At 43.6% G+C, this 13,893-nt stretch overlaps 1 protein-coding gene across 4 annotated transcripts in view; it reads left to right on the top strand.

The window, feature by feature from the left end:
• Positions 1 to 13,893, top strand: part of DDX11 (DEAD/H-box helicase 11) — a 652,402-nt gene that overhangs the window by 472,096 nt on the left and 166,413 nt on the right. For all 4 annotated transcript variants that reach the window (XM_085652300.1, XM_085652298.1, XM_085652299.1 and 1 more), the window contains exons 21-24: positions 5,861 to 6,010; positions 6,590 to 6,658; positions 12,278 to 12,378; positions 13,183 to 13,267. In XM_085652300.1, the coding sequence (XP_085508426.1) occupies positions 5,861 to 6,010; positions 6,590 to 6,658; positions 12,278 to 12,378; positions 13,183 to 13,267 (405 nt within the window). The remainder of the gene's footprint in view (positions 1 to 5,860; positions 6,011 to 6,589; positions 6,659 to 12,277; positions 12,379 to 13,182; positions 13,268 to 13,893) is intronic.

Here is a 13,893-nt window from a genome sequence, read left to right as displayed (position 1 = left end):
AGACTGCATAAAGGGGCTTGTTGAATTTCAATTATGCATTTTCCATTGAGTTTTTGCACTAGTGAGGAGGCTAGAAAATATTTCACTAGCTATGATCACATTATGAAGCTAAGGAGCTCTCCTGACACAAACCTTGATCACAGTTATAACCTCAGCGTCAACCACAGTGCCACAACAGCAGCCATAATAACTTCGACCACAGCAGCAACAAAACTAGTCATAGCAGCTCTGATAACAGTGACGTAGGGCCTGATTCAGATCTTAGCGGGACTCCCGTCATCCCTCCACAGCGGAGTATCCTAGTACATTGCCAAGCGGGCAGTATCCCACCCACCGTATTTAGATGTGTGCTGGCTGAACCGCTGTCCACATCAACAGACTTTCGCGTAAGAAGCACACCTTCGTCATTGTGGCAGACTCCTCTGCTGGCTAACAGTACTCCGGAGCCGTCCGGTTTGTGCCTAGCCTATTTAGATGCCGCCGTTGTGTTGCCGTTGTCTTAGTGAAAGTTTCCTGACAGAGTGAGTCCCTGGTAGAGGGATGACTGGTAAATACTACTGAATTATGTGTCAGTACACGTGTTGTGTTTGTTTCTAAAATATATGTAGATAATGTTTTATGCCCTATTTTTTACATATTGCATAGCATGCAAACAACACACACACACTATTGAATGTACACCCCCAGGCACCATAAGCACAACATACTTTTTTTATTAAGTGTCAATAGAGGTGTGTTCATTTTACCTTGATAAGTTGTAAAGTGTACACTAATGCAATACACTTAAAAAGAAATGCATGTAAGAGCAATGCAAAAATGCACGAGACAAAAGCAATTGTCATCACACTCTTCATAGTAAGACAAGTGTAAAAAAAGCTTATCTTTGATCCCGGCGACAACGTAATTGATTAGCGACATGGTCCTGTAGTAGTAGGCAAGAGAGGACCTGGACGATGTAGTTCAAGATAGAAATGGAAGTGGGAAACAGAAAAAAGGTATGGTTCTACCTCATTTCCTTCAATTCCACCGACTCAAAGTAGGAGGTATCCCTGCCCCAGTTTCCTCGATGGAATGGCGCATTGTGATTGGCCCGGAGGTAATCTTGGCTGGACTCTCGCTGACAGCCTCTTCACCCTCTGATGCCATCAACGCGGGTAACAATCCCTGCGGTTTATTCTCCATGGACCCGATAACATCTAAATAGAGCGAGCAGACTGCCAAGTAAGTGGGCGGTGAAACAGTCTAAAAAGTGAATGTGGGACCAGATCCGCCAAGATCTAAATCAGGCCCTAAGATAGCTGCAACATCAGCTGCAGCAATAGTTCCAAGCACAGTGGAGGCAACAGTAGTGACTACAGCTTGCCACCCTGACTAGGCCTATTACACCAACCCTGGTTGTATCCAGAGCAGAGACAACCACTGCTACCATCACAACAGCAACAAGAACTTTAACAACAGCGGGGACCGCAGCTGTTACAGCTGCAAGCATAAGAGGGACCACAGTGTCAACAACAGCTGCCGCAGGATAATGGGCCTTTCAGCAACATAAGTAACAGGAACAGCAGCTGTCACCACCGCGCGGCCACAGCTGCTGCAACTGCACTTATCCCAACATGAATCCAGGAGGGACGACAAAAACAGCAACTACAGCAGCCTGCCAGGCATAGACAACAGCATTGACCACAATTTAAACTGCAGCAGCAACAATAGCTGCCACCACCACATCAAGGGACAACTGTCAGCAACATAGAGACCACCACAGTGACCACAGCTGTAACGGTTGAGAAAAACAAAAATACTTAAGTGGAATGCTTGAAATAACCTCAGCCACTGGTAATTTGTCTCTGCTGCGCACAGGCCCATCATTGTTTTCCCCTCATTTTGCACCTACAGACTGGGAGCATCCATGTGCAAGTCAGTCCCGGGTCTGCCCCCAGTGGGAACAATTGAGTCTGAGCCATGTACCCTCTGAGTGGAAACATAAGCAGGCCAAGACCAGCTTTGACCTGTTGGACCACATCATTTAGGTATAGCTTGAGTTTTATATCACATTGAGCGGAGAACCTACATCTGGGTACTCACTTTACTCTCAGGGGATCGCAAAAAAGAAACACGCATTGGAAAAGCCAATAGGTTCTGACTTATGTAAACACAGGCATGTTTTTTAAAAATGCAATGGTAATTGGCCCAACAAACCCAAACTAGGAGATCGAGCAGTATGATGGTTCCTGCAGTTGACTACCCAAATAGCTGCCCCCTACTATTGTTCACGACTTGTAGATCTGGATCGAGTGAAGGTATTGCTTTTGCATATATGTGGTGTGACTGATTGCCTATACTTTTTTCCTTGAATAGGAGTCTGTTGCATTGCAGCTCTTTCTCTACAGTAAGCCATTGGTCTCCTGAGGTCCGTTCCAGGATTTTGGCATACTTATTACTTCATACATACATGGCCAGCACCTCAATATTTCGCGGACCACCCCATAAATTCCAATAATACTTCTCAATTCTTGCCCTGAGGCAATATATGTAGGGAAGAACTGATTTGGCTAATTTATATTTGCCCACTTCACAAATAAAAGAAATATCTTTAAGACTACTATTATTTTGGATTTTAACCTGATTAAAATTATGAATTGTTCAACATATATTGCAATATCTAGTGACTTTGTACATGTAAATAATATTGCATCCCTCTTTCATTAAAAAGGAACAGACTATTTGTGCTGTGGCTTGTGTCTGTGCTACTTGCCTCTTTCGATGCCTCCAATGACTGAGTTCTGTTTTTATTCTCTAGGCTTGCAGTGCCATTTAGCAAATTGCACAGTCACCTAGTACACTTAATTAAGTTTCATTTGTTCATGGTTATATCTTGGATGTGTGGGGCTTTGATGCCATTCCCGAGTGCAAATGCTGTATGGCCTCTGGGGTGGTATAGTTTACTTTCGCTCAATTGCACGTTCCTTCTGCCTCCTTTGCTATCATGTAGCACTTTATGGCTATTCTTATATATAAATTATTTGAACATTACATGCTTTGACCTGTGAATGCGCCATGATTTTCTTTTCTGCAAACAACTTTGTTGTATGTTCTGTAGCAGTCATGTTTGCCCTTTCCCACGTTATGCAAGCAGAAGAAGTGTGCAAAATAGTAATTTGCTATGTTTCTACCCTATAACAGATACTTCAATAAAAATGATCTATTTGGGGGTGGTGAGGGGTGTGTTGTGCTTCTTTAACAAATTCCTGAAGGAGGGTGCATTTCATTTTTTGCCATCTGAATGCAGGCGTGTATTTACCGCTTTCATTTGCTTCATATGTACTGAGTTTTGTTAAACCTGTGCAGTTGATTTTTCTGGGATGGGCTATTTGGTAAGTGAGGTGCTAGTGTTGCCTTTCTCAGTAACATGTTAGTCTTTTGTAGAGATAGCGTTGGAGCATGTGTGAATGCCTCGGTTTATTTTAGAAGCATAACAATCAATCAGCGGCTAATCACATGTGAGGATATCCAGGCACTGTGAACCCTGCTGCTTGGGATGGAGTCAGGTTTTGAGTCCTTTACTGAATTCCAGTAGAGAGGATGAGGGTGAGGTTGTTCCAGGACTTGGTAAGAGAAAGAGCGTCCTCCACTGTTGCTTCAGTGGATGCGGGGAATGTGAGGCACAGGGAGGCTAAGCGCAGGTGTCTGGTGGGATGGTGGAAGTTCATGCAGTGGATGATGTATGCTGGTCCTTGGTGGTGTAGGGCTTTGTATGTGTGGATCAGCATCTTGAATTGACATCTCTTCTGAATGGGCACTGGTTTAGCTTCCTTATGCGGGGGGTGATGTGGCTTCGTCTGTGGAGGTTGAGGTTGAGGATGAGTCTGGCCACTGAGTTCTGTATGGTCTGTAGTCTTTTCAGGAAATGCACGTTGATTCCCAAGTAGAGTGCATAGTCCTGCCGGCTAGTGACTAGGGCTTAAGTGACTGTTTTTCTTGTTTTGACGGGGAGCCATTTGAAGATGTTGAGGATGTGAAGGGTGAAGAAGCAGGTGGAGGAGACTGCGTTGATCTTCGTTTTCATGGCGTGCTTGCTGTCCAGGAGGATGCCTAGGTTGTGGGCGTGGTCTGTCAGAGTTGGTGAGGGTCCTAGTTTAGAAGGCCACCAGGAGTAGTTACTCGTCGAGTTGTTGTTCCCGAAGATCAGTAGTTCTGTTTAGTCTGTGTTGAATTTTAGGCAGTTGTCTTTCATGCAGTCAACAACGCTTGCCATGCATCTGCGGAAGTTGGCCATAGTGGTGGAGGGGGTCTTCCGATAGTGAGAACTTGCGCTGGATGTCATCGGCTTAGGGACTTAAGGGACACCGCAGATGATGTTCTTCGGTTCTGAGGTGAAAGGAGGTAGTCGGGCTCTCTGGGTTCTCCCGGTGAGAAAGGAGGTGATCCACTTGAGGGCGTTTCCTTGGATTCGAATGTTGTGGAGCCTCTTGATGATGGTGTGAAGCGATACATTGTTGAATACAGCTGAGAGGCCGAGGAAGATCAGGGCTGCCATTTCTCCCCGGTCAAGGACTTTTCTGATGTCGTCAGTGGCAGTGATCAGGGCAGCTTCGGTGCTGTGGTTGGTGAGGAATCCGGATTGGGAGGTGTCCAGAAGACTGTTGTTCTCCGGGTGTTCCATGAGGTGGTATCAGTTGAGGGATGTCTTGAAAGTGGCTCGGTCCGTGGGCTCCTTGCTGGTGCACCATCTCCTTTCAAGACACTTGCCGTTGCGTTTACTTCTTTTCAGTTCTGCAGTGTACCAGCTGGCTTGTTTGGAGGGTTTCTTGAGTTTGGTGGCCTTGATGGTGGAGACCTTCGGCGCAGTTGGTGATCCACGTGGAGAGGTCCGTGATTGCTTATTCTAGGTTGGTTAAGGTGTCAAAGTGGGAAGTGCTGAGGATGTGGGCCCACTGACTCTCAGATACTTTGTTTCAGCTGCGGTGCTGGGTGGCGGAGCCGGGAGTTTCTTTGATGGTGAAAGGAATGATGGTGTGGTCTGTCCTGGTGAGCTCGGCGACATGTCTGTACTTGACTCTGTCGCTGGCTGTGAATATGGGATCGAGTGTGTGTCCTAAGATGTTTGTTGGGCTGGTAACTTGCTGGGTGAGGCTGAGGTTGTTTATGCTTTCCAGGAGGTTTGCGGTTTTGGTGATGAGGTCGTCAAGGTGAAAGTTGAAGTCTCCAAGGAAGATGCAGTGTTTGGAGTCAGTGGCGAGTGGGGCGATAAATTCAGGGATGGAATCGCAAAAGCTAGGGCAAGGTTCTGGAGGTCTGTAGGTAAGGGGGGTTGTTTTGCCATTGGTTCCCAGATCTCTGTGGCGTGCTTGCAGTGAGAATGAGCGTTGAGCACGAGGTACTGGAGTATGGTTGCTGTGTTGGCAGGTGAACGGTCCTACTGTGGATCGAGGTAACGTGCGGCAGCTATGGATTAGGAAAAATGAAGTAAAAGTATGAATAAGTTGCTAACAGAGGAGTAACTTTTGTAAATGTAACAGAGACCCGTTACATAAAATTACTAACAGTGGGGTAAATTCTACAGATATGAGAATTACAGTTAAAATTGGTTAAGCAATGAAAACAAGGCAAACAAGCAAAATCACAGGTAGTCAGGGCAGGGTAAAAACAGCTGTTTGTGCGGGCGCGGTGAAGCTTGTGCAAGGAGCCTGCTTAATGGAGCCATGCTGCGGCCTCCATTTAGTAAGTTGGGAGGAGCACTGAGGTGGTGGACGGGTGGTGGGAGGAAAACGGTGGGAAGAAAACACCAGGAGAACAGCTTTCGGTGCAACAAAGGCACTCAGTGTCACAGCACATGATAATCCTGATGACATTTTCCCCACAGATGGATGAGACAGGCCGCATTCTCGCCAATCTATGTAATGTGGTGCCAGGAGGCCTGGTATGCTTCTTTGCGTCTTATGAATATGAAAAACAGGTGTTTGGACACTGGGAGAAAACAGGGCTGCTCAAACGCTTGGCTTTGAAAAAAAAGGTAGGTTTGCTTCCATTTTGGAAGAAAATATATTTGCACTCATAGTTTTCAAAATAGAAATGTGTTGAGCGTATGCTATTAAATCTAACTTTATTTTGAATTCAATACTCAAGCATGTTTTGGTTTAAATTGTGGAGAAATATTTTCATGTTATTCTGGTATTAAAGTGAAGGTGTAGAAAGTAAAATATGTAAATCCAAAAAACTCAACTGATGGGTAATTTGAGTTCTCCAGAAAGGCATCAACCTCGTATTCACTTGAATGAGTGGTAAAATGTCAACAACTGCCAGATTTTAATCCACATAGTGCACCTCAAAGTTAACATTAGTAATCCTCAATGTATGAGAGTCCAAATATTTGGAACCCCCATACATCTAAGGTAACAAATTCATAACCTCATTGGTAAACTGGCTGACAATAATCCATTCCAGAGCACACAGGCCATCAGTATCTCTGGCAAGGGAAGAAGGTGACATTCCAAACATCATATAGGTTGTTCTACTTACTAGTAAATGAGACATTCAAGGCTTCTCTTCCTGTGACTGGATCACTTGGTGCTACTTCTCATGTTTCCAATAGATCTTTCAGGAACCCAAGAAAGCAAACCAGGTGGAACAGGTTTTAGCAGAATACTCCAAGTGCATAAAGGTAAGTCGGGTTCCCGTTCTCTTCTTCATCCTCTTCAATTGGTATTTCAGCTGACACATTCTATAGAAACTGCTTGTGTTTGCCAGCCCCTCCCCCTCTTACACCTGCACATCACTCTTAACTATTACCTTTTATTTTACTCTTCTATAATTGCCATTTTTTATTCTTAATTGCACTATTATATTATTATATGCTCTCCTTGTTACCCTATAATTGTTTCTTCTTATCTCTCAAACCCCACCTATTTAATACCCTGGAATAAACAGCCTTTATAGCAGTGATTGATTTTCTGCAACCAAAAGGGCATTTCCATAGTCCAGGTGACTGACCACAAGAGTTTAAGTGAGAGTTCTTCTAGTGTGAAGAGGTAATCACTGAAAAGCTTTTCTAAGCATGCACATGATTCCAAAACAGGTGGCACAAGTGGATCCTATGTGCTTCATTGTGAGTTTGTCTGTCAGGTTCCCCCGTTCAGAATCCTCGGGATTGTGCTGATGCTCAAATGGGTCCACCTTTCAACTGACCCAAGTCCGGAATGTATATATACGCAGGCTAGTGAGCTAGTTAAGTGAGGGAAGGAAAGGGAATGAACAGCTGGGAGGGAGATCTATGGAAGACGCATAAAACAAGGTAAGTAAACAGGAGTACAACAGCAGTACAGTGAAAACAACAGTGAGTCGGAAGAGGATTGCGATATAACACTCTACCTGTAAAGGAAACAAAGGATGTGTCTACCAGAAGAGAGGAGTGGGCGATTGCTGTCTGCTGCATAGGCCACTGAACTAGAGAAAGAACAGCCGTTATTATCGCACTTATTCCCCCTTCGCCATGCACTCTAATATAGCGGGTTTTTTTTTGTTTTTTTTAAAAACAAACTTTATTGGGATTTCCATTTGCAGGTATATCATACTACACATCACATTGAACATTTAATTATTCCGGGAACACAGGATACAGTTCAGACTTTATGCAGCATCCATTCAAATTGTGCTCACTCTAATATAGCGTTAATCGCTCTGTGATTCACATACCCAGGTTATGCAAGAGTGAGCCTGGACGCAATCTTGGGATTTCACCACACTCTAGAGACTCTCTCTCACTCTCCCCTAGGAAACGGTAGAGAAGAACAAAACTAGCAACACAAGGCGTGGTAAGGGGTGTCGTTATACAAATGGCAATAACGTCTTCAATGTACCACTTGACAAATCGTAAATAGGGTTCAGAGGATACTGTTTGTCTGGAACCCTCTGCAAGCCAATGCCTTTTCCCACAACGAAAGGCAACAAGGAATGGTTCACCTCCTGCATGAGAACCCAGGAGCGCCGGGTCTCGCCAACAGGGGTCAAATGAAATAGCGAGCAAGGCGAAGATAGGATCTCTCCGCCTCGGATAATTCACTGGTTACAGTTGAGCGTTTAAGCGCTCTCCACAAGGAAACAAGTAAGCACGGTTCCGAGGAAGCAACGGGATGTTTTCTCCCCAAGACCTTTAATTCTGAGAGTTGCCCACTACGCTTCTCCGCATGTAAGCAGCGGGGAGCGCTGTTACAGCCAACGGAGAAGCTAGGGCCGGGAACGCTTAAGAAGGCGAGTCTTCGTGCACACGAAGAAAAGAGCTCAACTGCCCGCTATGCTTCTCCGCAAGTAAGCAGCGGGGAGTGCTGTCACAGCCAGCAGAGAAGCTAGGGCCGGGAACGCCTAAGAAGGGGAGTCTTCGTGCACACCAATAACATAAGTATCACAGACAGGAGCAAAGCACGGTGCCGGTAGCACCCTTACCGCCCGGATTACACCAACTGGAGACTCCGCAACTACCGCTGTTAATCCAAGAATCATCTGCTGTGATAGCGGCGTCCGACGTCTCTATATCCGGGTTCTGCCGGTAGTTGTGGTCACGTGTGGTGCGCTCCCGCGAAGGACGCTCGGGAATGTAGTTTTGCGCGATTCTTACTGTTTTTCCGCGTTCTCTCTGTGGTGTCAGTGTGTTACCGGCCCCAGGATCCTGACATTGTCATCAATTAGTATCGTCAAAATTGTTGACCACCTTTTTGAGTTGTAGGGTGATGCCCATTTTAGGCGGCCACCGGTCGTCCGACGAGTACACGTGGGCCTTGCCGAACAGCAGAATCTCTGTTTTGTCACTGTAAGAAATTCTCAGACATCCAGGATACAACTTTCCTCTTACATTCTCAGAATTTGAGTTTTGTGGATTTGGATCAATGGATATGATAATTGCGTGTCATCTGCGTATGAGATGACATCCAGACCGCAAGATCTTACCACTTGAGATAGTGGAGCAACATGTATATTAAAAAGCGTGGTACTCCTTTGTCTAGTGACATGACACAGAATATGAATGGTCCTAAGTGTATTGTCTGGGTACGATAGCTGAGGAAGTTCTGAAGCCACCCTAGAGCTTTTCCGCAGACACCAATCTCTGAAAGTCTCTGAACCATGATGGAATGCTAGATGGTTTTGAAAGCTGCGGATAGGTCGAGCAACACCAGCATGGCTGGAAAACCATCATCAAAGTAGAGCCTGATGGTATCCAGCACCACCTTCAATGTGGTTTCTGTACTGTGTGAGGCTTTAAAGCCTAATTGGGAGGGGTCTAACATGGCATTTGTTTCCAAGTAGCAGGAGAGATATTGATTTACTAAGCTTTCCAGATTTTTGCTTAGATAGGGGAGAAGCGATATGAGTCTGTAGTTTACGGGTTTCAGGGGATCTGTGTTGGGTTTTTTCAGAATGGGCATAACTTGTGCAGTTTTTCAAGCAAGAGGTAAAGTCACAGTGCTTAGAGAAAAATTAAACAGTGCTGTGAGGTTTCAGTTAGTGAGAGGAGTTGAGAGAGGTTCTAATAGATAGTAGGGATATTTTCTTCAAAATGGTTTGCTAGAGCGTAGCATAGTTCCTGGGAGACTGGGATGGAAGATGTACAGGCAGTGGGCCTCATGAACTTATTTAAAACTTTACATAGTTATTTGGCTGAATTCCCCACACCGTCAATTCTGTTAATAATGTGGGACTTCCGAGCTGCTTTGAGCTTTTTATGATAGCTATTTAATGCTTATTTAAAAGTGGTTGTGTCAAAAAGGAGATTTGGAGGTGTGCACATTTCTCTCCAATTTCCTACAGGCTGTTTTCTCCTGTTTTGCTTTGGCCGAGAACCATGGAGAATGAGGCTTAGTGGAGTTAAAGTAGCTTAGCTTGAGGGGAGCAACTATATCCAGGGTCTGGGAAATAGACTCTTGGAAGCTTGTGAGAGCCCTGTTTGACATGTTGACTTCATGACATGTTGAGCTGGCAAAATGGAAGAGAATTAGGAATTGGAGGCTTTCTTCCAGGGTCTTGTCTTTTTAAGAAATGTGTTCTTGCTGTTTCCCTGTGATAGGGATCTAGAAGCTTCTAGAGGAATGGTCTGACTAGATTACTGGAGAAGGGGAGTCCACCTGAAGGTCCGAGGCATTAATAAAAAATAAGGTCTAAAGTGTGCCCGGCAATATGTGTGGGGGGCAATTATTTTCTAATTTAGTCCTAGCATCTCCAAATCAGAGAGTGGTAATTGTGTTTTTGGGTCTGAACCTAATTCCGCATGGAAGTTGAAATGTCCCACTAGCAGGAATTTTTTGAAAGCAAGTACATGAGTTAAGACATTCAGTTAATTTGTGGCTGCAGTCTTTTTTAGGTCACACACCTATAGATTTCTGATAACAGCCACCAAAGTTGTTAATCACCCAACTCTTAGTTCTTACTGTTTTTTTCTCCTGGTCTTTGCTCCTCTCGTTTCTCTTGCCTCTTGTTCTAGTGTAGTCCCTGTTGAAACTTGAAAGTGTTTAAATAATTCTTAAGCTAGTGTCTTTTTGTTGCCTCTGTTATCACGCAAGACTTCTGTTGCAGCTTCTCTCTAGTGTTTGTAATTGGTCTATGCTTAGACTCCACCTTATCTATCCCCATAATTTTTTTGAGTATGCTGTCATTCTTTTTCATTCTTCAAGCCAAGTTTGCGTAGTTCCTCCTAGATAACCTCAATATTTGAAATACTAGGCATGTCGTTTTGTGTCCATGTCAACACTTAAATCATTCCCTTTCTTAGTTAAAAACTAATCTCTTATTCAACTTTTTCCTGCTCTCTTCCATGCACTATGCTTTTCTTCTCAGTATTTCAGTTAACTCAATACATTTTGTACCATTGTTTCAACATGTAAAGTGCTTTGAAAAAGCACTATCTAAATGACACAAAATAAATAAGTGTGATTAGCAGTTATCGCTGTTATTAGTGTAGTCTGCCGAGCCGTGTGTCCCTATGAATGACCTACATTACGCAGAATGCATCTCACTTGTTGCAGAGTTCTCAAGTTTTTGAGTAGGTCACCCAGCTTGAGAACAACAAACTATTTCCCTTTTTTCTTTGCCCATAGATTTAAGAGGTCTCTCAGTTAATGATTTTTTCCAAATCATTCTAAGGATGAAAGGAATTCATGTCACTGTCAGCCCTTTAAAGTTATTGTTAAGGTTTGATGGTGGTAAGGTGGGCTTCATGGAAGGGTTCTGTGCTGTCAGTGACCACTTTAGCCTTGGTTTCGGCTTTAGTTTCTAATCCCACACCAACCAGCACAAAGCAGTGAAACCTCAAAGCCCAAGGATAACAGATTACATGTTAAGTAATGTTTTCCAACATTTTAAATTATATTGTTAAATCATCTTTCCTAGTGATCCCCTACTCTTTTAAAATAGATTGTATCTGGATATAGAGATAGAAGCATCTATCACCTGTGCTTACATCAGCTTGCTGAATCAGTGGCATTAGACCTTTTCCAGCTGATAGTCCATCATTGTGAGAGGAAGGTAGTGATCTATTGCAAGCTCACTCTATACTTACACACTCAGGATTCTAGCAGCACCGCATGTGGTCCTCAGACATCTGTTATCAGTGAGGAGTTTTGTCACTGACTATAATCGAGATGCACACTTGGGATTCTAATGATAAATACATCATGCACTAAAGCTTCATCTTAGTTAGGGATGTTTACGAATTATGTTGCAATATTAGTCCCTGTGTGGCTGTTCGATGCATTGCTGTGCGCTTTTAAGAATTCCGACCCTCTGAGATTTAGGGCTTGTTTATCCATATCGCAAGGCAACCTCATCTGCTTTCAGTTTTGTACTTTGCCAACTGGTGTGATAAACAGCTGCAAATCTTCTAACACATTCATACCATATGATGGTCTTTATGACTTTTCCTATTTAGGGAAAGATTAGCAAATGGTGATACCCAGCACTATATAAAAATGAGGGACATGTCACATGTAAGTGAAATGCTATCTTATATCTCCAAATTCTGTCCTTCATATGGCATAGCACCTTGCCACCCGCCATAAGACTTGGCTGTTGTTAATCAAATGGTTCTGGTATGTTATGTGGCTGCAGGAGTCTGGGCTATTAGGGCCATTTTAAGGTAATGGATTGAAAATGTTAAATCATTGACATTTTGCTGTGGTTATACCTGATGTGAGGTGGTTGAGGTTGGTCATGGGAATAATAAATGGTAGGACTCCATATAGAGTGTAGAAGTTAGAAAAACATTTTATTTACAGTCAATTTTTCCTCACACCTGCAGCGCTGCAGCCAGACGGGAGGTGTTCTGTCGGGGGCTCTACTTTTTTCTGTGGTCGGAGGAAAAATGAGTGAAGGAATAAACTTTTCGGATGACCTAGGAAGGTGAGAAGTGGATCATGTATATTTTAAGCAGCACATTTGAGTTCTATTCATGCACCACTGGATAATAAACTTGTTCTTAATGTTGTATTTACTGGCAGATATGATAACAAACAAAGTGATGGAAGGAATGCGAGAATTAATCTCAGCCAATGGCGATAGCTTGGGCTCTATTCCTGTGAATGATGTTTGCCCACTACGCCACTGTAGAGAGAGTGGAACCATATGGGAATCCGCTTTGGTCTTGTTCCAGTAGGAATAGTCCACCTGAAACTACCAGGGCAGGTTCCTTCAATGTGGGTCAAAAGCATCCTCAGACTAGTTTCAGTCTACTTGTGCCTCATCAGAGTGGTGTACCTTGAGTCCTAGGGTACAGTGTGAAGTGGACCCACATTTGGGATACCCATCACACAGGACACATACTGCCACAAATGAAAAGTGATGGGAGGAATGCTTAAATTAACCTCAGCTTCCAGCTATCAATTGGGGCCACGTTCCTGTCTACCATTTATGCCCACTATCCGCTCCAGATGAAATATGCAAATCAGCCTTTTGTAACATTCAGGTTTGTTTTCAGCTGTAGAATCCGATATGTGTATAAAGGGACTCTGTTGCAAAGTATGTTACAGGTTAGCTTGATGTAGTTTTTGGGCACTGGTGAAATATACATACATTTGGGTGGCGGTATCTTCTCTGCACTTTGTCATATGGTAAGCATGTGTAGTTTGCATAGGAGATTGTCTGAATGTTTTTCTTTTTCTTATAGCTATGCTATAATGGTAACTCTTCCACATGTTATCTCTACAGATGTGTGGTGATGGTGGGCATGCCGTACCCAAACATCAAATCCCCAGAATTACAAGAGAAAATGGCTTACCTGGATAAAACAATGGTAAAAAGTTTTAAGATCTGGAACCTAGCTCACTGCATGCAATGTCTAGCGGACTATGATTGAGTTGCACCTAACTTAATAGATGTCTGTGGGATAAGACACTCTATACCAGGTTGGTCTCTGCTGACTTTACTTTTACTTACTTTTCATGCAAACAAATTTGGCTACTGCCTACAACTAGTCGGGGATTTGTAGCCTCAAATAGCAAAGGCATTTAAGTCTTTGCATTAGCCTGGGGGCCAAAGGATCGCCCACCTTTTCTCATAAATTTATATTTTGGTGGAACCAAAATATTGCAGACAAGGGTTTCTACTGGTACATATGGAACTACGTTCTTTATCAGTTAAACTAAAGCCACCTGGTCATTTAAAGGAACAGCATCCTATTTTTCATTTAATTTTGCAGCTAATGGCATCCATATCTTGCCCTGGTTCTTTGTCGGGCTAGTCTTTCTTTTTAAGTGGTACTCTCTGTAGAAAAGAGAAACGGTCCCCTTTTTGGAAGTATAGGAAATGCTTATGTACTACAATGTGATGTGGCCATACCAGTGGGCTCCTGAACAAGTTTCCAGTGAATAAAGTTCTCTACCTTTTTGTAGTAGAACGGGTAGCCACTAAAAGACCACT

This window comes from Triturus cristatus, chromosome 4_1, assembly GCF_964204655.1.
Source record: "Triturus cristatus chromosome 4_1, aTriCri1.1, whole genome shotgun sequence".
Lineage (NCBI taxonomy): Eukaryota > Metazoa > Chordata > Amphibia > Caudata > Salamandridae > Triturus > Triturus cristatus.
This window is presented reverse-complemented; position numbering and strand designations above follow the sequence as displayed.